Source organism: Mya arenaria, chromosome 1 (genome assembly GCF_026914265.1).
Source record: "Mya arenaria isolate MELC-2E11 chromosome 1, ASM2691426v1".
Taxonomy (NCBI): domain Eukaryota; kingdom Metazoa; phylum Mollusca; class Bivalvia; order Myida; family Myidae; genus Mya; species Mya arenaria.
In genome coordinates this window covers 48,596,644-48,621,330 of record NC_069122.1, presented here as the reverse complement: position 1 = coordinate 48,621,330, position 24,687 = coordinate 48,596,644, and the positions used below count along the sequence as shown (strand labels likewise).

Sequence of the window (24,687 nt, the reverse complement as noted above, 5' to 3'; positions counted from 1 at the left end):
TGATCATGTGATTTTCTTATCTTTTACATTGTGGATTAAAATTTGGTACAAATGGTTGTTCACAATCCTTCCATTTGGTCAGATCAATCCCCGGTAGGTCTTCACATGGCACGCGTTCATTGCCACTGAAACAAAGTCATAGTTTTAATTCAAACTCCTTTTTCATCAAATACGCGAAGTAAATAAGGGTTAGCGCTGAGGTTTTTTTATATAGTTTCGTTTGTCTATCCAATTTTAAGCCTTTTTTCTAAACATCCGAAAGAAATCGTTCTAAATAGATTAAAAGAAGAAAACATTAGTTATATACTAATGTAAATTACATCTTCCTTTTTTACTTTCAAATGATATCCTAAATGCACAGCAAATCCATATTTAATATAGAAAAGTTTCATATATTGAACTGTCGGAGGGAGACTTGGCAATTATTTTATGTAACGACATTGTTGTTAATTTGAAATGTGAAATATTTTATGAAACGCTTATATATTGAAATAAAAAGGCCACACCAAATTGATGTTCCGTCCCGCAGATTAACGCCCTTATATTGAAATAAAACACGTTCAGCTAAAACAGTTGTCACAGATATAATGCAGACTACTGCCGACTATAAGTGTATCCTTAAAACAAGAGCAATACATATTTGAAAGTTTTAGAAAGATAACAACGATGATGTTGACCGGGTTATAAACTTTAAGAAAGTTCTGAACGATCATAACTTTTAGACAGACAGCAAAAGTGATTGCTGACAATAGGAAACAGACACTACATTACTGTACATTCGCAGTACACTCTATGCAGAAAAGACAAATATTCAGTCTATATTCGTTTGGGAGTCTTCATTTTGGATGACCGTTGGTGACTTCATATGTAATAATTTGTCATGTTTCATAATTCACATTTCCTGTTTTCAAGATGTCATATTTTCTCAAGAGCTCACACATACGACATCCCACTTCACGATCCTATAACTGTACTTTATACAGATTGACAGTTTGGACATTTATTTGTCTCAGGATAAGATGATTTTAGCATCACTGTCCTCAATTGGTTGTATAAGTTACCTCACAAACGTTCTCAATTGTAAGAAAAACACAAAAGTTCATTTTTCGTAACGCGTTGGTACCACTTAAGCGAGTTTTCAATCACTTGTGTCCTGACATTTAGGCAAAAATGGCTCATTCCAAGACAAAAGATAAAAGGTTGTAAATGGTCAGTCAGTTTATGAGGGTGCAGCTTTAGAATCAAGGTATTTTGAAGATTTAGAGGAAATACAGGAAGAAAGAAGTCATATATGAACTTATGTAAACAAAAATCGTTTTATCATATAGTATGGAAACGTGAAGTGTGAATGATGACTCATGAATTACAATTTAAAAAAAAACTATAAAGCCACTACCGGCCGTTCGTAGTGCATTAAGAATGACAGTAAGTGAAATATTGGTCACATATCCTAACATTCAATTTGACATCAAGTTAACAGATAGATCCCAACATAACAAGTGTCTCACCTTCCTGGTGTCACGAAGACATTGGGTTGTATATCCTTGATATTGTTGTTTTCACACATAACCTTCGCAAGGGTTGTCTTCCGTAGCTCTTCAAGCTGGTCTGAAACAAGTTGTATTCAATTCACAATTATCCCTGTGCATACCACTTTCTAGAATATATTAATTCCTTCTCATTGTTTATAGTTAAACCACTCACATAGTTAATATGCGAACCTCATTAATGCTGATTATTCATTTATTCTCAATCCTGGTTGGATATAGCGATCTGATAAAAGTTTTGAGTATGCCTGAGTTTTGATATAAATTATGTATGCAGATCCTTGTTTGCATAGATCTAGTGTTGCATATATATATCGCAAATATATTTTGAACTTATAGCTGCACTCGCACAGATTGAACGTTTTGACAACTTTTTTTATTTGTTGTCTTGGAACGAGCCATTTATTGCGAAAATCCATGGAAACTAGTTATAAAAGACTGCTGACAAAAAATCAGATCGCAGATTTTTATATTTAAGTTCAGAAATTGATGTTATGCATTTTTCTTAAACTGTTAGTAACGGTTTTTTTGTCAGCAATCTTATATCAATTGTTTGCAGATATTTACGCAAAATATTTCTATTTCCAAGACAAAAAAGTTGTTAAAATGGTCAACAACCATAGTTTAAGTGATAGCCATTCGAAAATGTGTCTTAAGCACAAAATACAACGGAAACTACAAATACAAGCCTACACAGACAATTTTATAATATAAACCATGTAAAGAGGCCTAGATTAGAGCCTAAGCGACAATAAAGTGGGAACACGAACGTTTATACACACATACATACGGGCAACCACTACACATTGACAACACGCGTATTGAAATAGCTTCACCGAAATATGATGGGTGTACCGCCTTTAGTCAGCGAAACACGACTTCATTGGAACACGAGTCTTCATGAAGCTTTAACTAGTTTATTTTGTCTAAACCTCAAACATGTCCCGACGCTCATCAATAATTTCAAAACCAATAAATATAGGCAATAGCAGGGCTAGTTTCAACTTGAAAACAATGAGGAAGAATATCAAAATAACATATAAACTTATAAAGTTCTGCCAAATGCTCAGCGGCCGAATACTGACATCATCCGGTATCGAATAAATCAAGGCAGGGCTTATCGAATTTGCTCGTCAACGGATTAATTATACATGAGCGTTCATGACTGATACATATGTTCAACTCTCATCCAGGATGTTGTTGAATTGATCCTTACCAGAGGTCCTTTAATGGACGCTCAAAAAGGAAAAAGGACTTGTTTCTGCTCTTGCTACATTAAATAAATCATTACAATGTTTAGTCTGCAAACTGTTCTAAGTATTTTCATTCGATTTCACAAGTTCCTTTAAAACAGCTTGGAGTTATGTCTGAAAGTCATACAAATCACTATGCACTTCTTGTGCGTCTCGTTGACAGACTTCTAAGATTTGATTTATGTGCATTTTAACATAGTCATAGATACATATATTGTCTGCTCGGCTAGTCCTTTATATTGTATTTTGACTTGATTGGTCTCAGTATGTGGATGAGCGTTCCTTATTCTTCTTGAATTTTATATTGTATATATTGTATTACACGTGTTGGTATAAAAAGAGGGAAATGATTCTGATCCCTTTCCCAATGATTTCAAACCAGGATGTTGGCACTAAAAAAACTTGTATTTTCGTGGCTGAACGTTTATTGTATAAATTATTAAATTATTTATTTTGCTAACAGAGTTCTTACCATTTTTATTCTGTTTCAAAAGTTTCGTTAAACGCAACTTGATGGAAGGACAAAATTTGTATGCATGTTTATCTTTCTGTTCAATTTTGTCGGAAAAAAACACACAATGCAACTTTCTCTATCTCAGTCTTACTCTTTCGTTTAATCCTTCTTCAAATTTTGTATTTATTTGATTAAGCTTTAGTTTTTGTGTGTTTTGATGTCATTTGTACAATGTTTTTCAGTAATTGCTAACTGATAGTTTCTTTAACCTTAACATAAAATTGAATGTCTTTAACCCTTGCGCTTTTTAACAATTTCAATGCTATTAACTTACTGATATTGATAATTAAAACAAATGATCGATAGTACACACTATTAAAAGTTTTACATTACGTATATTTGCCCTTGATTTTAGCTGAAATCAAACGACAAATGTTGCATCTATGAAGGTCGAAACTTATAACTTAGGATAGTTAGGCTTCTGCTTGATTGTCGGACACCTTAAGATACTGCACGACCACATACTGGCTTTATATATCAACGGAACCTTTGAATATAATAACAATATATTCCACTAAGCACATGGAAATTGTTGCAAATTGTTCCCGCTTTACTACGATAGAATAATGTGTATGATTGATACAAGTAATAATTTAATTCCAAAGCAACGGGAAATAACCATAAATGGAGTCCTCTAAAGCTCTTGTCAAATTGTGACACAATCCATTGCACAGAAAATGAGTTTTATATTAAGTCCAAAACTATAAAATGATAAGTTAGGCCATGTGGGGATTATAAAGTAAGGCATTTCCTCTGACAGTTATGTTTTGATCAATGAAACTCAATTGTGTCTACGTGTTTGAATTCGGCACATTGATATAAACCTAGATCTTCTCGATGCATTAGGTCTACCATGCCAATCTCGGTGGAAAATTTCATTCAGCCGCTGTTTAACAAATGACAAAATTGTTCAACATTATCTGCTTTTTGTAAACACCATTCACCAATTAAACCTTAACTTGAAAAAATGTCTGCGGTATGTGAAGACCGATTTAATTTTTAGGATTTTGTTCCATTTTGGTTTAAAGCACATTATATTTTTTTAAAGTAAGCTAGTTATTATTTGTATAAAACAGTTTAGCCAAATTATTTAATTATATTCTTACAAATACTTGTTTTATACTATATCTTCCTAATTCACCGTGAATATAACCATTGTGTGTTGTCTTTTTGACACCGAGTAAACGCTTGCAGAATTGAAGATGAACTCTTTCAAGTGCATTACAATGAAAAAAAAGTACAGCTCCTCCATAATTAAAACGAAATGATGCAATGTTGAATAGACGTATTATGTAATAAGTGAACTTATAAAGACACTTTTTGAGAAATAGCTTTAAGTGTTTGGCCTGGCGATGTATTTTGGGCATCCGAAAAGGATCATCCATTACAAAAAAACAAATCAAATTTTATATGAAAACCTATTGCGTTTTGTAGTTTCCCCTTTACTAAATACAATATCATGATATGACAGCGATTTCTAATTCCTAATTATTGTAATAAAACTTTAAGTCAATTCTTAATTTTCATGCCATACTAAATATCATTCATAACCCATTTGCTGTGTTTGCAAATATAACAATATCATCAGCATATTAAATATAGTGTTTCATAACGACATCGATCCCATCTAAACCTTTATGTATAAAAATATCTTTAATCATTGCATTGAAAAATGTGGGGGAAATGAAAGGCGATGAACCTTCATCTTGCGTTAAAACCATCGACAAACAAATATATTTTTTCACATTTGAGTTTGCCCAATCGTACCAAGATTTAAATCATTTCAACATATCCATAATGGAATTTCTAATTCCAAGCTTTATTAATTGTTACCTCGGGTTATATCCCACCACATAATCAAAAGCTTGTGTATAATATATCAAAATCTGTTTGAATTCAATATAATAACAATAATATATTGTATGAAAGTGTCAATATTTCGAATATGTTTTATGAAACCCGGCTTTGCTTCTATATGTCCATTGTATGTTTGTGCCCAATCAGTCAAATTTTTGTGTAATATTCTCGTAAATATATAGTTGGTAATATTTGAAAAAAGCTCGCACAGGATTTGCTTTAATTCGCAAGTGTAACGAAACTCTATGTTTTTGCCTTAAATTATCTATTAGTATTATTATTGAATTCAAGTAAGAAGTCATTCCAAATAGCCAATCGAACTGGATAAAACTTATAGGTTTAAGTGAAACAAATGTAGCTAGTAATGAAAGTTCCGAGCGTGGATCAGATTAATTTTTATCTTACATTTTAGTTAAACCAGACATAACATACCAAGTGTAAATCGAATGTTACGTTTCGAAGTCTCATGCCAGTATCTGTCCCCCTCCATAATCCTCTGAAACTGCCGGCCGAGCAGACAGGCAAACGTCGGACCGACAGAGCTACCCGGAAGCAGAATCTCAGTCATGGCCCCAGCAAATAGGTCAATGTCATCTACATGACTGAAGTATGCATGATTTATATAGCTAACATTTGGCATTTTTCTTCTAAATATATATATATATATATACTGATTTTTTTTCTTTTATTTCAGTTTGGACGATAATGCATAAATAATTTTACTTTAAATAAAAACATAGTTTTAACTGAACAATATGATATACATGACTGATATGCCGTGACTACGTGGTATTCTGTTGTGAAGGATTTGCACTTTACATTAAAATAGCCAAGCATAACGTTGTGTTTCTTATCGTGTATAATTCGTGACACAGGAGTAAGTATAAATAAACGGTCCTTCACATTAACAGTGCAAATGATTATACAATTATAAAGGCAAATGCTATAATGCTAGAAATAACATTTTGCTCCCGTCAATCTTTTAATACACCATTTTTCTCATAGTTTTTTTAATAAATGATTTATAATACACCATTTGTTTCATAGTTTCTTAATAAATGATTTATAATACAAGAAATATTACAGGAACGAGCCCAACATTATGTTCATAACACATTCATGTTTGGCAAGAACTTAGCCATATAACAACCTGTAGGCCTCTTGAAGCAGTTTAGATTGTTTTTCGGTATGGTCAGGTAAAATGTATGTCCCGTTCTTGTCCATTTCAGCTTTTTCTGTAAGGAAAATGAGTACAAAATTTATTTGATATAAATATTCATATACATCATAACTGGGGTGTATTGTGGAATTGTTTGCGAAGCACAAAAGCAACTTACCCAGATGACAATGGACACGCCAGTGGTTATATGAAGGTATGCCATGGTCGCGTCCACGCTGGATATTTAGGGCTGGCAAGTCCAGGCTGTTTTTCATTTCGTCCATGAACAACTTGTTACGAGTTCCTTGCTCAAACAACCTGCCAAACAAATCATTAACACATACAGTGCACTTAATGTTTCGTAATATTAACTTCGTATAAAATCAAATCACTCTGAGCAAGCCTCTCCGTATTTTTTGTCATTGCAGATTGCGCTAAGGAAACATTCACAATAAACATGAATTGCAACAGGTTTATAACAATAACAAGGTATGCATCACATCATCATAAGTACTTAAAACAAAACAATGGGAAGTACGTTCAAAAGGCTTCAAAATATGCTTCAATCAATACAAGAAAAGAAAAATATGTTGTTTTTCATTGACCGAGATATTCACTTGACGAATGTATTGTGTATCAAAACTACTTAGTGAGGGAAAAGCCGAAGCCAATAACGCAAGTCAGTAATTTAGCGCTAATTTCATTTCAGCGTACTAGAGAGTGTTACTAATTACATTCCTGGAGTTCAGACGTCGAAAACAATTATATTACATGAACTCGGGCTGTAATAAGGTCTGACATATAAGTTCATGAACTGATTCTTAATTGAAAAGTTTCAAACTGTATACAGACATAAAAACAAGGAAATTTAAGTGACATGAAACACAAACGACAGACACTTCAATCGTTTTAAGACAATCAATGGGATTTCAAAATTATATGCAGACATATAATAAGACGTCTTTTTTAAAAGATACTCAAACAGATACTTACAAGAACAAAAAGAGTGGTATCGATATTTTGATCGTCCAGGCTATCTTTTTTGTAAGGTATTTAAAACAATGTTTGATAATGAGCATCATTTAGACATACTTTCTAAAAGCGTACGTCTATTTTTTTGCAAACTTGGCTTTCGGTTCAACCTCTTAGGACCAGAACAGGAAGTTATAACTGTAATTGTATTTGACGGGATGAAAAATATTGTTTACGTTTTAATAGAAAAGATTTAAAAGACGAATCCCATTTTATTATCATATGTCCATGCTGTGATCCTATTTGAACAAAACGTATAAAACGTCAATCTAATATTAGTCCGACTGTTATCAAATCTAATGAACTGTTAACAACAAAAAATACAAGAACTCATAAAACTAGCTTTTTATGTCAAAGAAGTGTTATGTATAAGACCAACAACTGTAAATATTGAATAATACTCATGATGAATAAAACTAATTAATTAATATGTTTGAATATAGAAGAGTATTATTTTTTATTATTGAAAAACTTAAAAAATAATGTCCAAAGTTCACAAAATATCTTCACTGAACCTGGTATTTTGAAATGTCCACAGAAATTAATCTACGTGAAATAATGAACCAGATCCAAAGCAGCACTTTCAGAATTATACTTCACTCATAAAATGTTGAAATGTAATCTTCTCAGAGTAATGTAATGAAATCCAACATTATAGACCTGTTCTTGCACTGGTGAAACTTTTATAAACTCTTGTCAACTTTTTAAAGTTACCGAAACTTTACTGAATACTCTAGATAAGTTAACTTTTATATACAAACTGAAAATGCTCATTAACATTTTACAACAATATTCAGGAACTTTCTCCCCAATTCTTTAAGTATCTTATATTTTCAAAACTTGAACGAGACGAGTACCTGCTTATACTATCGTACAGAAAATCATAATTATTTAAACGAATCTTGGTCACCATGCAGAAGAAAGTAGATTATAAAACAAATACCAGTGCAAAGGAATTAACCACTTACAATGAATTTCTGGATTTAAAGCACCTATACACGTAACAACCTGAATAAATTGTGTTCCGCCTGTATCTGAGTTACTTCCCCTGATAATAAATTATTTCGTAATTGAGTACAGAATGGCCCTCCACCTTGATCCAACTACTTCATTGATTCTATTACCATGGGTAATTGAAAAATATACCATATTGCAGCAAAAACATATCAACACTTAGCTGACATTTTTCACCACTGCATTAGAAGAGTTGAGTTAGTCGAATAGTTTTAAATTTTCTAGAGTATGAACTAAATAATTGACTGTCCTCTGACTATAAATTACCACAGGAGTTCTACTCTGGACAAACGCTGTCTGAAGTCTGTCAAAACAGATCTGTATATTTATTTCCTACCCGATTTTCAGTAGTATATCAATATCAAGACTAAACACCAAACTTAATAAAAATGTTATACGTTGCAACAACTCCTCCAGAACCATAAACGTCGACATTTGAGAATTCTTCAAAAGTTATGTTATACAAGATATGATTAAGTTATATGTGTTAATAGTAATATATGCATGATTAATAACTATATACATACCTAAAATTAGAGAAAATGTTGCATTTCATAGAAATTCGTTACAGATGGTTTATGTTCATAAAAGGCTGTATGTAGGTGTATATACAGAAGTATCATACCCATCCGCCAATGGTGCTGGATCAGCAGACAGCCATCTGCCCAAGCCGTCGAGTGATTGGCCACCTTTTGCTGTGACCATATGAGGTTTGTGGTAACAGTCTTCAATTGGACTCTTATCGACAAACTTGTAGTCGTTATTCATTACTGCCTGGTAATCAGCGATTTGTGAGTGACCGAATCTACGAATGGACCAAACAACATTTTAGCAATTGAAAGCTGAATTCATTACATCAGTTACAAAATATTGTTGATAAACAGTATAAACGTTCCTGCCAAGGTAAGAGTAGTATGTCAAACCTCTCTTACACACCGTTTTCAGGTGCATTACGTTAATAAAGGTTATGTTTTAATATAATAAGATTATTTTATTATATTCTGATCAGATTATATATGCTTGAATGATACATGCGATCATGTTGAAATAAAATTTTACGATGAAATTAAACATTACACTTAATAACGCATTGTAACTGAAAACAGTGAGTAAAATATTTAAACCCTTTATAACCCTTTCAAAACGTTGATTGTGTCTTACTTTCGTGTGGTGCATTTAAATGCCATCATTGACACATTAGACATGTAAGGTAAACAAAGCCGGAATCTCCGGTTTCTCCTTAACACAAGACCACACTCTCGCATAGCATCAGGCAACGTAATTGGTATTGATCAAATGCTTTACAATTGTAGAAAAAAAACAATAGAGAAGTCATAACCTAACGACTCAAAATTCAGAACATGACCACAATAGTTTTGATTATTACATAATTGATGCATATACCTAAATGCGGCAGCTGCAAACACATTTGCAATGGTTGGGTTCACATTACGTCTGTATATTTGATTATATCCGTATTTCTTCAGAATCAATCCGTACTTCTTCAATGTGTCTTTGTTTAAAATGGATGGCAGGTATTCTTTGTAGTTTATAATCTGAAACCATACGATATATTTGATGACCTATTAAATGATGTTACGCTGCACTAATACACTTTCTTTTCATTTTGCGGCTCTTATTCCTGATAAGATTATATTGTCCATGTATCAGCATTCTCGTTTAGCGATGATGCTATGCAGACCACCATTACTAAACCTCAGATGAATAAGAATGGGGTAACAGTTCCGTAGTAAAGGTGTTGAAACTTTTTTGAAAGTGGATATCCGGGTTCAAACTTAACGTGTTTAATTAATCGGGACAGTGCCGTGTCTGTCCTAAGTGAATGTTCTGCAGTCATCTACGATTGTGTAAGTACTATTGCAAATAGCTCATGATATATTTATCAATATTGTTACAGCCAGGCATATTCATTCGATTATTATTAAAGATGCACACTTACTCCTAAATAAGATTTACCGCAATTGATACAATGCTTTAATATTCAAAAAAGAATGAATAACTGTTGAAAACCATGGTTCTTATGAAGGATACCGAGTTTAATTTGAAAGAAATAAGTATAAAACACGGTATTTCTACCTAATGAGACTTTAGCAGACCACAGTAAATCTTAAAGCATTCACCAATCATTTAATAGTTTTGCTCTTTCTACTATTAAATACACGGTAACAATTGTGTTATCAGTAATTAATTATTTCCATAAATGCATTATTTAGTAAGTAGTTAATGGGTTTTTTTTCAGTCAAAATTTATGTTTGTTATGCATGTGCTGTATTGATTTTGAATAAAACAGTAGCTTTAATTTCAAAATCTTAAACTGAAAAGCATTATAAACCTTACGCCGGAATATTTGTCGTACTCATGCTTCGATACTTTTATGCTTCAAATCTATTCAGGAAAAACAAATGTTTCTGATTTCGGATCTCAGTTACAACCAATAATTCAATATTTTTGAATATATTTAAATTTCGTACTGTTTACTTCGAAGTCGTCGAGATCAAAACACTTTTTAACGAAAATTTGGATTAACAACTATCAGAAAGTGACAGTGTTCGTGAACTAGTGACCTACAATGTTAAATCGTCAAGTTGCATGGTCTGCTACACGTTACCATAACATGCTTTTGTACAAAATACATCAACATACATAAATTAATCAATCTCTTTATGACATCGATGTTTGTTACATACGCGTGCATAATAAGCATAATAACATTATTAATGAAGCTCTTATTGTACTACATTACTACATTATCACCTTTATTGGCGAGCCTAGCCGTCGCCCGCGTGCAATCGCAGTATGATTTAAAATAAGATAACAGATATGTATCAGCGCTATTCAGGATCTCAGTCTCGAATTCGAAAGAAAGATTTATCATTTTGTATCAAATATGCAAATAATGCATATGACCGTAAAACACATGTTTATGGTGATAATACAACACATATACAAACACACTAAGTTCAAGTAGTACAGTAGAAAACTTAAAACAAGGAAGAAGGAAACAAGTAATTATAAAACTGTTAAATTATAAAAAGTTAATACTTAATTCTTAAATTCATGTAAATAACATTTAAAGTTCAACTGTAGGTATTGCTATAAGTTATACAGAATTTAATATATTTAAAGGAGGCTAGGAGATGTTGTATGATTATCTTAACATATTGTAGAGTGTACAACATAGCATAAAATGATACTTGTCTTTTATCATATTTGAAGAACACCATTTACATTTTCTATCAGATCTTGCAGTACATGAATTTCAAAGTTGATCATATGTGTGAACTACCGAATCGGGACCGTAATTTTGCCTTTGGAAAAACGATATTTGGTTTATAAAAGAACATTTTAATTCAAAAAACGAAAAAATTGGGACCAAAAAAATTAAATAAAAACACCGAAATATTTGGATAAAGGATGAACCGATCTGAGGTGTTCAAATGTATATGTTTGCTATGTTTCCTGAATACCTGCATCTGTGCGGCAAGTATCCTCCTTGCTTGTTGGAAAAGAGTTTCGTCACTCCAGTGGGGATTGATTTCCGCCAATGCATCTGCCATTCGGTTGTGAGACCGGAAAAATAGGGTGTGGGTCCAGCCCAGACTGGGGACTACGTTAACACGGATGTCACCTAGGTAGTAGATGGTCACAAATGGAAAAAAAAATATCAGTATGCCTGTGAGCATAATTGAGGTAGTTCTATAATTTGGAACCTCAGCATGCGAATTTTACAGCATAAACAACAGATACAGAAACATATGTTCTGTTAAAAAAAGTATTGAATAGTTTGTATTCATTTTAATATCTTAGAATTTAGCATGTTTGGATATTTGGGAAATTCTTTATTATCAACTACATTGCACTTGTAGCTTTATTCAGATGTTTATATTTAATTGGATGCATGATATATCACAATTACATTAACTCAATAAAATTTAAAATAAATAAAATCATTTGAAAATAGGTTAATCCCAAGTATTTTTATGACTTGGGAACAGAACTCATTTTGCAGACAAAAGATACAAGACATGCACCAGAAATCTTACCAGCCCTCATGCAGTAATCCCCGGTTTCCTCAAGTACACAGGCGTTGTCATCATTCTTTGGAAGCAATTTCAATAACTCATCAACTGACTTCAGATGACCTGACAACATATTCCATAAAACAAATTGTAGGTCCATTGGACCGGGTGATTCTATTATTTTTGGTGATGTATGGTCATGCTTGAATAAGGGACATGTCAGGTCAATAAACATATCATAATTTATTAATTTTTAATACTTACAAGGGAATAAATCCTATAACTGTACTTATAACTTAGCCAACCTCTTCTTGGAATGTTAATTCAGTAGCGACTATTATGTCCATTCAGATTGCATTAAATGCATTGAATTTTATTCGTGTCCGATTCTAAAAATAGTGGTCGTATCTCGATGTTGTGAAATAAAATTTCTTTTCAATGAACATTGATAAAAAGTGCCGTAATTCAACCTACCGCCGGACATCCTACGCAAACCAGTCATAACGTTTTCACTGGAACCATAAACAGCGGAACCATCGATGTAAGATGTCACATGGTTCATCTGCTCCCGAAAACCTTGAAGAACAGAAGTACCCGGTTAGTGGGCTCTAATTATTACCGATGATGATGATGATGATGATGATGATGATGATGATGATGATGATGATGATGATGATGATGACTTCAGTATAATAGACAATTGAATCGCTATAGAATGTTACATGTTTTGATGCTATTCTGCTGATGAGTAAACTCTTACCTGCGCCACAATCCTCTCGCGGAACTGGTGCAGAACGGACAAAGTTCATACACGATTTTTTGAAGTATGGGTCGTCATCAGGAATGGATATTGGAAAACACTGTGTCCTGTATTAACATTAAGACAGATAAACAGAAAATAAATTGTTTGAACTATCATTTATTGAAAGTAATATGATAGTTTACAAGTATCGGCACTGAGAACGGAAGGAATGGATACTGTTTTGACCAAAGCTAGCTCAAGAAGTTAATATTGTCATAAGCAACATGGTATAAATGCAATGGATTTCGTTTTGGATGGTTTAAACAGAACATAATCTCTTGATACAAAATTTGCTTTGCTGTGTTGCAACACCTGTTTATTTACATACAGTAAAGGGGTGTTTAAAAGAAATATATTTATTTTGAGTTGACTTTGAAATTATTTATGTGCATGTATATGAAACCGACTGCATTTATTGCTATGGCATGTCGAGGATGAAACGCAAGACCTCTCGCTCTGTAGGCGGACAATCTACCCCTTCGAAATAAAATCTAGCTCTTTAGACTGACGGTATACGTGTCGTGTTATATGCGTGTCAAATACCCTGCTACATTCATTCAAATGATAAATTGCGTGCGTAAATTAAACATATATATCCGATTGATTATACGTTTTGCAATAAAAAGTAAATACGTACAGAATCCCAGCATTTAAAAAGATATTTCATAAAAAGTATCGCGCTCTGAGCATAAAGTTGGTTGCGTTTATTGGAAAACCTAGTTCCCATAAAGCAATTTTCTCGAACCGCAATTCTATCCATTTGACTCATACCACTTATGGCGTCACGTGATGTACTTGGCAAAGACCTAAGAAACATAAACGAACCATAAAACGAAGCTCCGAGTAATAAAACGCGTGCATGTGTGTTCAGCTATGTTTGTTCGATGTGTATTATTAAACTGATATGATTGTTTACAAAATGCTTTATTGAATCGAAGTCAAAGTGTTTTATCCAGGGTATGGATGTGACTGCTTTGAATTATCTCAATCGGTTGAATGTTTGGCGTGATTTCAACTACACAGTAATAAATCAATATAGATAACGAGCCATTTGAAGAAATATGGATTCGTCTTAAAGCTGCACTCGCACAGATTGAACGTTTTGCCATATTTAGGTTTTTGCTCTCCCAGAATCAGCTGACTACGGTATCAATGTTTTCTTTATCATATAAGATAACTGACAATAGAACATATTTCATGTGTTTGGAAAACTTCATGCGTAAGTAACGCTTTTAGCTATAAAAGATTTTGAACCTAAATATTTAAAGAAATGCTACCTGATTAGTGTAAGGATTCTTGTATCACTGGTTTTCAGAAATTAAGTCACAAAATGGCTTATTCAAGAACAAAATATAAATATATATAAAATTATCAGAACGGTCAATCTGCGAGATTGCGTCATTATTTTTTTGATGAATGAAAGACAAGAAACCAAATGGAAGGATAATTAGGAAAGTAGATCTTGTTAAATAAAGTATTTCTCAAAAGAAAGGTGTTCTACAACACAGGAGTGTGGGCCTCTATATACTGCCTCGCAGTAATCTACATTTGACTGTGGTGAAATCAATGTACACACAAAGCGATAGCGGTCGGATAATTGGCGTAATTCCACTCGACTGCGACACGTAATGCGCTTCACAAGAATGTTACAGAACTTGAATTGTAATAAAAGAACCGTAAAACATAGCCTCAAATGAGTATGCGTGCATTGCAGCTTAAACTTTATTTTATGTCCTATGTTTAAGTTCTCCATAAGGATCGTTATGATGCTATTAAAGGCGCACAATATAGGTTGATGCAAAATAACATTTAATTTGTCAAGAGACACAAATAGCTACGTGGCCACGAATTCCCCAGTTTAAAGGCGCCAAACTATTGGTGATATTTTTATCTGTACACACAACGTATGCCTTTTTACCTTTGTAGAAAAAAAACCCATTAAATTGCATAATAGTTCAACAAATGTTTTTGTTTCAACGGATATTAAGCGCCTTATAAAGAAAAGATGTTGTTAATATTTTTATCTGTATACAGAACATATGCTTTTTTCATTAAAGTCAAAGAAGTTAAACATGATATTGCATAAGAGTTGAACATTTTTTTAGGCAATAACCTATATTAAGCGCCTTTAATAGAAAAACATGTGGTGTTTAAATGAAATGACAGGTATTATATACAGAGATTGGTAACTAACCAAAAGGCTCATACACTGATTATATATTAAAGCTTTGCATATCTTACTTTAACTAAGATTATTTTGAAAGTGATAGCGATTTAAACATTATTCTGGGACTATTCTGATGTTGTTTTCACTACACTATTTTGCTTGAACACATGTAGGTCAAGGATATTTAAATCAATGATTGACCTTGATGTGACGTACGTATTGTTCTGTCGCATCACAAGTCAATCATCACAGTTGCCTAATCCTATCAGCATATGTTGCTGTAAGCTGTTACATAGAGCGGTATGTATGTCTTTGCAACGACTTAGTGGAAAATACGTTCACACAAACAAGACTTAAGGTTGCAGCAGATCACGTTTACAACCAAGTTGCAGTCGTGTTACTTAGCCTAGTGCAGTTAAACTGGGTCTTTGGTAATAGTTTGGCTGTTAGGTTTAAAGATTGTAGTATTATGTATGTAATATGTATGTAAACGAGTCCAACTTTTGGTTCAAAAGTTACTCATATGTCATATATCTATGTCATAATAAAGATAAACACTCTGTCAAGGACAACAATCCGTTACCATAACATTGAAATTCACTTCGACATTCCGCGAACAACGCTGTCCTATGATTAAGAAATGCCACGTCATCGAGGCAAATTGAGGCAATGTGTCCTTTGGTAAAAGTTAAGATTTCCGACTTACATATAATTTTATGTCAATATTGGATGCATGATCACCTCATTTTACCTTTGTATCAGTTGAAAATGTATGTCAGGAAAACACAATTCTGAAATCTACCGAAAAGGGTTTCGTCATTCGTATATTTTAAATTAGGTCATTTTACTTCAGGATTCCGTTGAATTTAAGATCCAATGTAATAAATTATTGAATGCGTTTATTTTTGGCGATTCATTTTACATATTATTAATCAACAAGCAAAAACTTACCTTTCTTATTATACAAAATTATATATATGGTCACCAGGCATACAAAATAGTATTAATGTTGCTTGAGCTTATAACTTATATGTTTGTCGGATTCTTTGAAAAGACACGACCGGGGAGGCTAGATAATACTAATTATTTTAATATCTGAAACCATAAAGATAATCGGAAGTTGATATAAAACAAATCTCGAGTCCTAGTTCCTGAGTAACCAGTAAATTACACGAATGTCCGAAAGAAATTCCTCTGTCCCGCACGGAGAAGTCAAATACAACCTGGTTTTCTATGTATTCTTTATAAAGGGGAAATCACCTGTTAACATTCTCCTCCCCGCAACACTGGATGTTAGTTCCCCCATCGCCTGTAATTATGTAACAACAATTAGTGTGATTCATACCATTTATTAATTGATGATCATTTGTATCCATTTTTTTATTAAGATACCGTCAATCAAGTTTTATACATGGCTTTGATTAGGCTTAAACAACAGTTTCCTTTGCTGGCAATGTTATTATAGCTTTAACGTCCTCAATCAATTCAATATGTGTAACTCATTATAACAATCACTCTGGGCTAACATTGGGAATAACGAGTCCTTTATATATCTTTATATAAAGTTTATTTCGACCTTAAACAACTTTTTCAATTTGATATTTTGAACTATTTCGTAATATTTCTTCAATAAAAACAATATATATAAAATATCTAAATATTATATCAAACCTTTCATAACCGGTGTTCCGACAAACTCATGGTCTATAAACTGGCCCCATTGCATCACCATCATAGTTCTGTTAGAGTTTCTGGGGCTTTCTCCGTCCACTTTATGCACTATATTACTGATAAGCCTTGCACTTGGAAGGGGGTTACCAAGACGATCTCTTTGTCTTGGCTCGTTTATGCCTGAAATACACACTTAATTAAAACAAATATAACTGTTGTATTTTTATATGCATTTATCTAGACCTTGCGGTCAAGGATAACCTGTGAATTTGCAAGCTCTTTTTTACAACGATTTTTTGTTGTTTTATGCCGTCTGGGGCGTTACTCTTGCTCTTAGTAAATTGGTATTCAATCGATGTTGCTGTTGTTTGAGGTTAGTTGCTGGTTTCTCTGTCCCTCATTGAGTTTTGAGGTGGAAATATAGGAATCTAGTTTATATATGCCCCAATAACGGTTAATCGAGCTTTTTTATATTTATATATGTGTGCATCCAGTCGTATAAATTAAAATACAAGTGGTAATGTCATTGTATTATCATGTTAAGATGTACCTATTACATACGCAATAAAAGTATTATGTTACCGCCGTCAAATTTTGCTAACATTTTCCTCAACACGGACAAAATGTGAACAGTACACATGTATGCAAGACACGAATGAGACCATAACCTGTTTTAATATCGAAGATGTCAATCAACGACTAGTCTTACATGGCAGTTTTTGTTCAGCTCGGTAGGGGGACATTTAAAGAAAACATAACACAATGTTAAGAAACAACAAATATCGATGAATATTGTATAACTATTGAACGACGTATTACATGGTGGTATTTGTTTCTATTATAAAAAACCGGGTTAAACGCATTTAAATTAAAACAAACGTTTGCTTTATATAGTACAAGTAACAGAATTGTAAGCAGGTTACAATAGGATACAATTCAGTTACTCAAAACCTATAATACAAAATGGACATCTTATAAGCTCTGCGTTCTATCCCATGAACTGATGTATGTATGGTTACCGTCGTCATACATGGCGGGTATTTCCCTTAATTCAGGTGCAAATGTGGCTCCCCATGTGGGGTTGTCCAGATTGTTACATGTCCCGTCGGCAGTTCGGTAGTAAGCATTGCGATCACAACCCTCGCCCTGTAAAACAATAATCTAACAGTGTATATCGGTTGACTGAGGCATTTCATCACAAATCGTACAAGTGTATGTGTACAAAGGAGAAATTTCCATTGTACAGAAGAACACTCCTCTTAATGGTTTCATATGTATAAATATTGTTCGAAGGATTCCTAACGAAACAACCCCTTGATTTCTACACAAACCAAAATAATGTTATTTAATAGTTTGACTGGTTCACTTTTACAAAAGTTTGCATGCATGAGATCCATTGACGTAATCAATAAGTGGTTGATTGCTAATCTAAAGCCGAAACATCTTTACATAACAAATATACTGCCTAAGATTGTAAAAGCTTAAAAAACTTAAAACTTGAACTGAGGGTGTAATAATATTTTCGTTTCTTAATATGTAAATACTTTATCAAGAGGACTTACCTCATACGTGTACGGACAGTACTCTCTGAACTTTTGCTTCCACACCTGCAGATAACTTTTGCTTACACGGAGGCGATGGGTGTCCACGTTTTCCCTAGGTAAACGAGAAGTCAAGTAGTTGATAACTTATAAAGGTTTGTTTAAGTGTTCTTTATGACGAAAAGAGAGCTCGAACCTAAAATATGCTATCATCCATATACACAATCTGCAATTGTAACGTCGAAAACCATTTGTGATAATTTAAGCAGGAGAAAATACTGATACTATCAATGACGTTAAAACCCAATTCATTTCTGTTAAAGTTTCTATTCATACTATAGATACTATAGATACCTTTGCAATGCATAATTTGTTTAAAGTGCGTTACACATTACCTGGACAAATAATTTGCATTTCGTTTCGCTCAAGTCCATTGATTATAAGTGTAAATGCAATTAAACAATTCTAACGAAACATTAAAGGTAGTTACGCGTTCATGATAGCCTTGAGGGCATTGAGTTGAATACTAGCGGCCTTTGCAAGCTTCCGTATCTTGGCGTCAGAGTCCGCGAATAGTCCATGGAGTTCCTCAGTAGTCTTGTGTTTATCGTCCTTTCTGTCTATTCCTGTTAGGAATAAGGAACATAATTTAGCTTCCAAACTCCTACGTAGTGACTTCCCTTGAGGATTAAAAAAATATTATCCGGTAGAGTTTGATTTCAGTTATTGATGTTCGGCGAGATTAATTTCATTAAATAAAATGTATGTGTTATTTTCTTTGCAAAAATATAATGTCTTATGTCTAACCATCAAAATATATTTCAAATAAAAGTATTTACATATTTTAATCAGCATAACGTAGCAAAGGGAAGTAACTACTCCTTGGAGTTGGTATGATTATATGCCTTTGTTTTCCAAATACTGCCTTTGCCAATTGATATTAAAGTCCAGTGATTCACCATTCTTGAGATACAATTTACATTTAAGACGAGTTTGCCTAGTTTTTTTATATGAAAATCAATCGAAACACTAAAATGAAAAAAATGGTCAAAAGGAATATGTGCAAAAATGTAACAATTGGATTAAAATAATGAATGTACAAAATAAGCTGTACGTAACAATGTGTAATAAAAACTACAGCAGTAAGACATATTTCAAAGTTCATTTCTGCAAAATTGTAGAACTAACTTTAGGCTTCAAACTTGAATTAACATAAGACTTGAAATCGTCAGGACGACGTGCAATATTGATTTTAGTTTTCAAGACTTTGTTTTTTGATTAATTAAATGAGCATGAAGAGTTAAGACTCGAGTATCTCAAGGTCATTATCGCTAGGCTGTAAAGTAATATTGTATAGCACTCACATTTATGGGAAGTAAGAATACTCACACATTTTTAATTCCACGAAACAACACAATACTTGTTAATGTTGTGGTGCATATAAAAAGTGAAGAATAACATAAGACTTAAAAGCAAACCTTGCTGTTTTTTCTCCTTGTCAATTTCTTCGTCCATTTTTTCTTTTTTTTCAGCCATATCGAAGGGACCCATATTGGCCTTTATTTGAACCACTAGGACAAATGCTAGGAGAACGATTGCGAATCGTGGTAGCATTTTCTCGTTTGTAGGATATATAATGTCCTGGTAAATATAGTATTTACTGTTGAGTTTTGTTACTGCACTAATGAAACCGTCTGAATGAGTCCTGTTGAGGAATTTAGTCCATTCAAGTTAACAACAACAGCAACAACAGCAACAACAACACCAAACAAAACAAAGACATATGAATACAAAACAAAGTAATAACCATTTTTAAATTAAGTTAAATAACCGTTTCGACCGGAACCTCAAACATTTGAAAACTTTTTCCTCAACAATACCACTTTCCGCTAACGATGTTTCAATTATATTTAATACTTATGTGTAATTATATGATTCATTTTATATATTTCATGCTTAAAAGCTTTATATACTAACGATTTCAATTTTTTACTTACGAATCATTGGTTTGATTATTTTGTATACCAAATAATCATACTTACACTGTTATCTTAACAAAATATTTCAATTATATTCACTTGAAGATAACGGCGGTTATAAAGCAATTATATTATCACATAAAATCCGCGAATGTTCACTATTCAACATTGATAATTTTTAATTTGCAAATAATTGCATCAATTTGTTTTTTGAAACAGGAGCACAATTCTTTTCATGTGAAAGTTCACTCGAAACGTTTCAGTATTTCTCTTGTTATTTCATCAATATGAAACCCCAAAAAGAGGCCGACAACTGCTCGGGTACTGTTTTTAAAGCGCTATGCTCAACCCCCTTATCCACATCATAAGCATTTAAGAAGTCAGTGGTCGTGTTAGGGGTTTTCTTGGTATTTCATATCCATTTATGTTTAAAAGTACATCGTGTAAACCTTGGAGTTTTATCCAAGATTATATGAGAGTTAATGATAGTTATATATGCACTTTTATTTTTTCCTACAAGTTCATCATGAGTGGTATTTGGACTTTATTATTTTTTTTATATTTACACTCTTGTATTCTATACTAAAAACGTATGTGGGAAGTAATAAATTTTCTTATAAATTATCTCAGACGTTTTATTAGAGTAATAGTAATACATTTAGTAGATTTTTGAATTACAATATTGTTTTAGAAATCTTTTTTGAAATATTCAAGACTTCTGGAATCCATTCGAACGCAGCGTAAAGTCATTAAATGGCTGGTTCTAGAACATCAATTTCAAGAGGATATATGCATAACAATACGCGTAAGAGCTTTATCATCTGAAATTGTATTAGAACTTTGTAAATAAAATCCGGCGATTTATTAATATTGCATCGTTCTAGAATTTATTTTTCCATTCGTCAACTGGATTGAATTACAGTTCCTGAGTGATTTATCGATACTACTTTAAGCAATTCATTTAATGGTTAGATTTAATTTCAAAGTTTCTTTTTATAAAGATCATTATCAACAAAAAGTTTACTTGTCAAATGATCTGAAAAAGCCAACGATTATTAATTAACAACCATTGGAACAATTAAACGTCTGTATTATTTCGTTTTACAATTATGTTAATAGTTTTCTCGCTATTTTTAAGAAAATAACCTAGTTTCCGGATGAAAATGATCTAAAATCGATGTGATTGTAAAAATTATGGAAAGAAAACAGCATTAAGTGTAACGTCTTTTTCTATATTACTATTTACAAGTTTTCAGCCTGAATGTTCATTTTTGGCACTGTCGAATAGCTGGAGATAGATAACCTAATTAAAGGACGTCATTTATAATTAAATAACCAAAATTCAATTCAATTTTCTTTATTGATTTATTAATTTTATCAATTCACAATTCAATAGCAAATTACAAGTAAATACATATAAATACAAGTTCTAAGGTGTATACGTTTGTACCAAATACTGTAACTAAAAGCGACGCTGAAAATGATAACATTACGAACTTGGTCGTGGGTGTGGCGCATCATTCCGTTTAAAACGAATATGGAGGTATAGTATCAGGAATAAAAAAAAACTCATAATATTTATGCAAAAAGCTACAGAAACAAGCTCATTAGCAAAATGTTTAAACATAAACCCGGTTTAGTTGCACTGGGCAAACGCCAAAGACATAAAACACAACATCACAAACAAGTAACAGAAGAACAGAACAAAACTCCACAAACAGCACAGTGCATACATACTATATATATATATAAATAGGCATGTTTATCAAGAATTGTAAGATGCCGCCTTGGAACGGTCAGTAAAAGGTAAATTTACTGAAGGTTTAAACCAGTTTTTGTGCCCAAACCTCACTCTTATCCCAACAATCCTTAATAAAGATAAAACGCAAAATCTTATCAAAGTATGCATTAACTTGAGTAAACTTGTCAATAAAACAAATAATAATAAACGTATAGGTAAACCCCAAGTACTTCTATGATTTGAGATCCCAACTCTATCTGCAGACGGAGGGATACAATTCAGAGCACCTAATGCAATTTTTTTTCAAAGATACGATGCAGTCATTGTTAGAAACTAGAAACATCCAACACAGTCTGCCTTATAAAATAAAAGGTTTAAAACATAACTTGATAATTTCAATAATCTATTTTTACAAAACCACTCTCGTTGGCCGCCAATATAGACATAAAAACCTGATTTTGGAAGAGCGCAACTGTTTCTTGTACTATTGAATGGGATATTGCGTCAGTACCATAATGTATAATCACCTATTTTGTGAGAATAATTCGACTTTAATGACAGTTTGTAAAGTCAACTGATGTCTGAATTACTCTGTTTGTACATTGATCTACAGTTTTTTATTCATACTCATTTCGTTATATTTTTCAAAGCATTTATAGTACATGGTCTAGTGATTTTATCGAAAAAGGTATTTATTCAATTTAAAAGTGGTGAAACACGAATAATATAATATATTAAATAAACACGTCGTGTAAATCCTTAATAGTACATGCGAACAATTTCATATAGTATTTTAAGCACTTTTTAAGTATTGTGTTTGAAAAATATTGTTTATCAATTACAGTTGTATAATATTTTATTTTATTCCGTGAATTAGAAAATGTATTACCTTTCAATCTTGGTATCCGACAAGAACTGGCTACGTCTAGTATTCTATTTTGAAGCAAACTGTCGCCGCCATCTGCCTCTCGTAAGATCAGTGAATATAACATTAATGCCATTTAATAAGATTTGGAACAGATCGCACATACTTATAAATTAAAGATAAAGAACAAATGGCTGGTCACAGAAAACAAAAATATGAATGTGAAAACAGGTATTCTGATAAACTGACAACATTATAACAATAAAACATATACTATCGTTTAGAAATTGAATTTAATAAAATGTGGAAAAAAATCTCAGAATTAAATTTAATTTACAAATTAAGACAACAAGTAGTTAAATGCATTTAACGGTTCTACCGCTATCACAATATATATTCAATCAAAAAGTTTAAAACAGTTTCTAAATAAAAGTTCCCGAAAAGTAGAATCAAAGTTATTTATAAAATACTTTCATGACCTGATATTTGTACAATAACATACGTGTGTTTGCGATAATGAGCGTGTCACTTTAAAATACATTTGTGGAACTGTTTGTGTACATTTATACCGTCATTTATACCAACTTAAATGGATGTGCGGCGCTCATTGAACACCAGGTGTCAAACTTAAATCACTGTGCACGTTTGACCTCAAGTTAAACTTAAGATAAGTATACAACTATACGACTGTCCATACCAAACATTAATTGTTCCCCATGTGGAAAGCGATATAACGTAATGAAAAAATACACCACGGAATATGTTTCATTTTAATTACGTATTTTCTATTCCTGTTCGTTAATGTCAAATTTTAACACCATCGAACCCTCCAGCTCACGGTATTTTGGAGTCTAACTAAATTTTTGAGAAGGTAGGTATCGTTCATATTACATTTGCTACCAGAGGACAATATGCAGGGCTCACAATTTGGTTATAATTTCATTTGGAACTATTGTTGAGAATATGCCTTATTTCAGAAATGTCAGTGTTCATGCAGTCTCTGTCTTGTTTCACCTTGAACAGTTGAATGATAAAGTCAACATATTCACGGCCGCATGGAATTACACTTTTCAACAAAGAAGACCAAACACTGGTTTGTAAGTATGCTGATCAGGTCTACTGAGATAACGAAAACAACCTGTATGGTAAAACCAAACGTTTGGCCATTTAATCACGCTTGACCAATAGCCTACTGAGCAGGGATGACTTGCTTCTAATATTTCATCATTAAAATTTGCATTGGCATAATGCTGCCACATCGCCAATTATTTGCAATAATTTAGTTGCAACATATTTATATTCGTAGTTTATTTGAAAAGATAAATAATCCACTTTGCAATAGTTTATGTTCCATTGCATATTTATTAGTTCGTTACATATATGCTACGTTACAAGTACATATTTAAGATGTATATCTTTAATTCTTATCGCCCTAAGCGCATTTTGTTGTCAATACCTCTTATTTCTAAATGCGTCGTTCCAGCTGGATATATGTTATGTAATAT

At 32.6% G+C, this 24,687-nt stretch overlaps 1 protein-coding gene across 1 annotated transcript; it reads right to left on the bottom strand.

The window, feature by feature from the left end:
* Window positions 1-20,148, bottom strand: LOC128227670 (peroxidase-like). The gene is made up of 17 exons (XM_052938416.1): window positions 20,076-20,148; window positions 19,088-19,223; window positions 18,619-18,712; window positions 18,076-18,202; window positions 17,057-17,236; window positions 16,646-16,694; window positions 13,177-13,283; window positions 12,891-12,992; window positions 12,441-12,539; window positions 11,865-12,025; window positions 9,781-9,932; window positions 9,002-9,181; window positions 6,509-6,648; window positions 6,322-6,406; window positions 5,604-5,773; window positions 1,509-1,608; window positions 1-125 (listed from the first exon to the last, which is right to left on the bottom strand). The coding sequence occupies exons 1-17, from the start codon at window positions 20,146-20,148 to the stop codon at window positions 17-19; spliced, it is 2,064 nt and encodes a 687-aa protein (XP_052794376.1). The 3' UTR covers window positions 1-16.
* Between the last annotated feature and the right edge of the window lie 4,539 nt (window positions 20,149-24,687).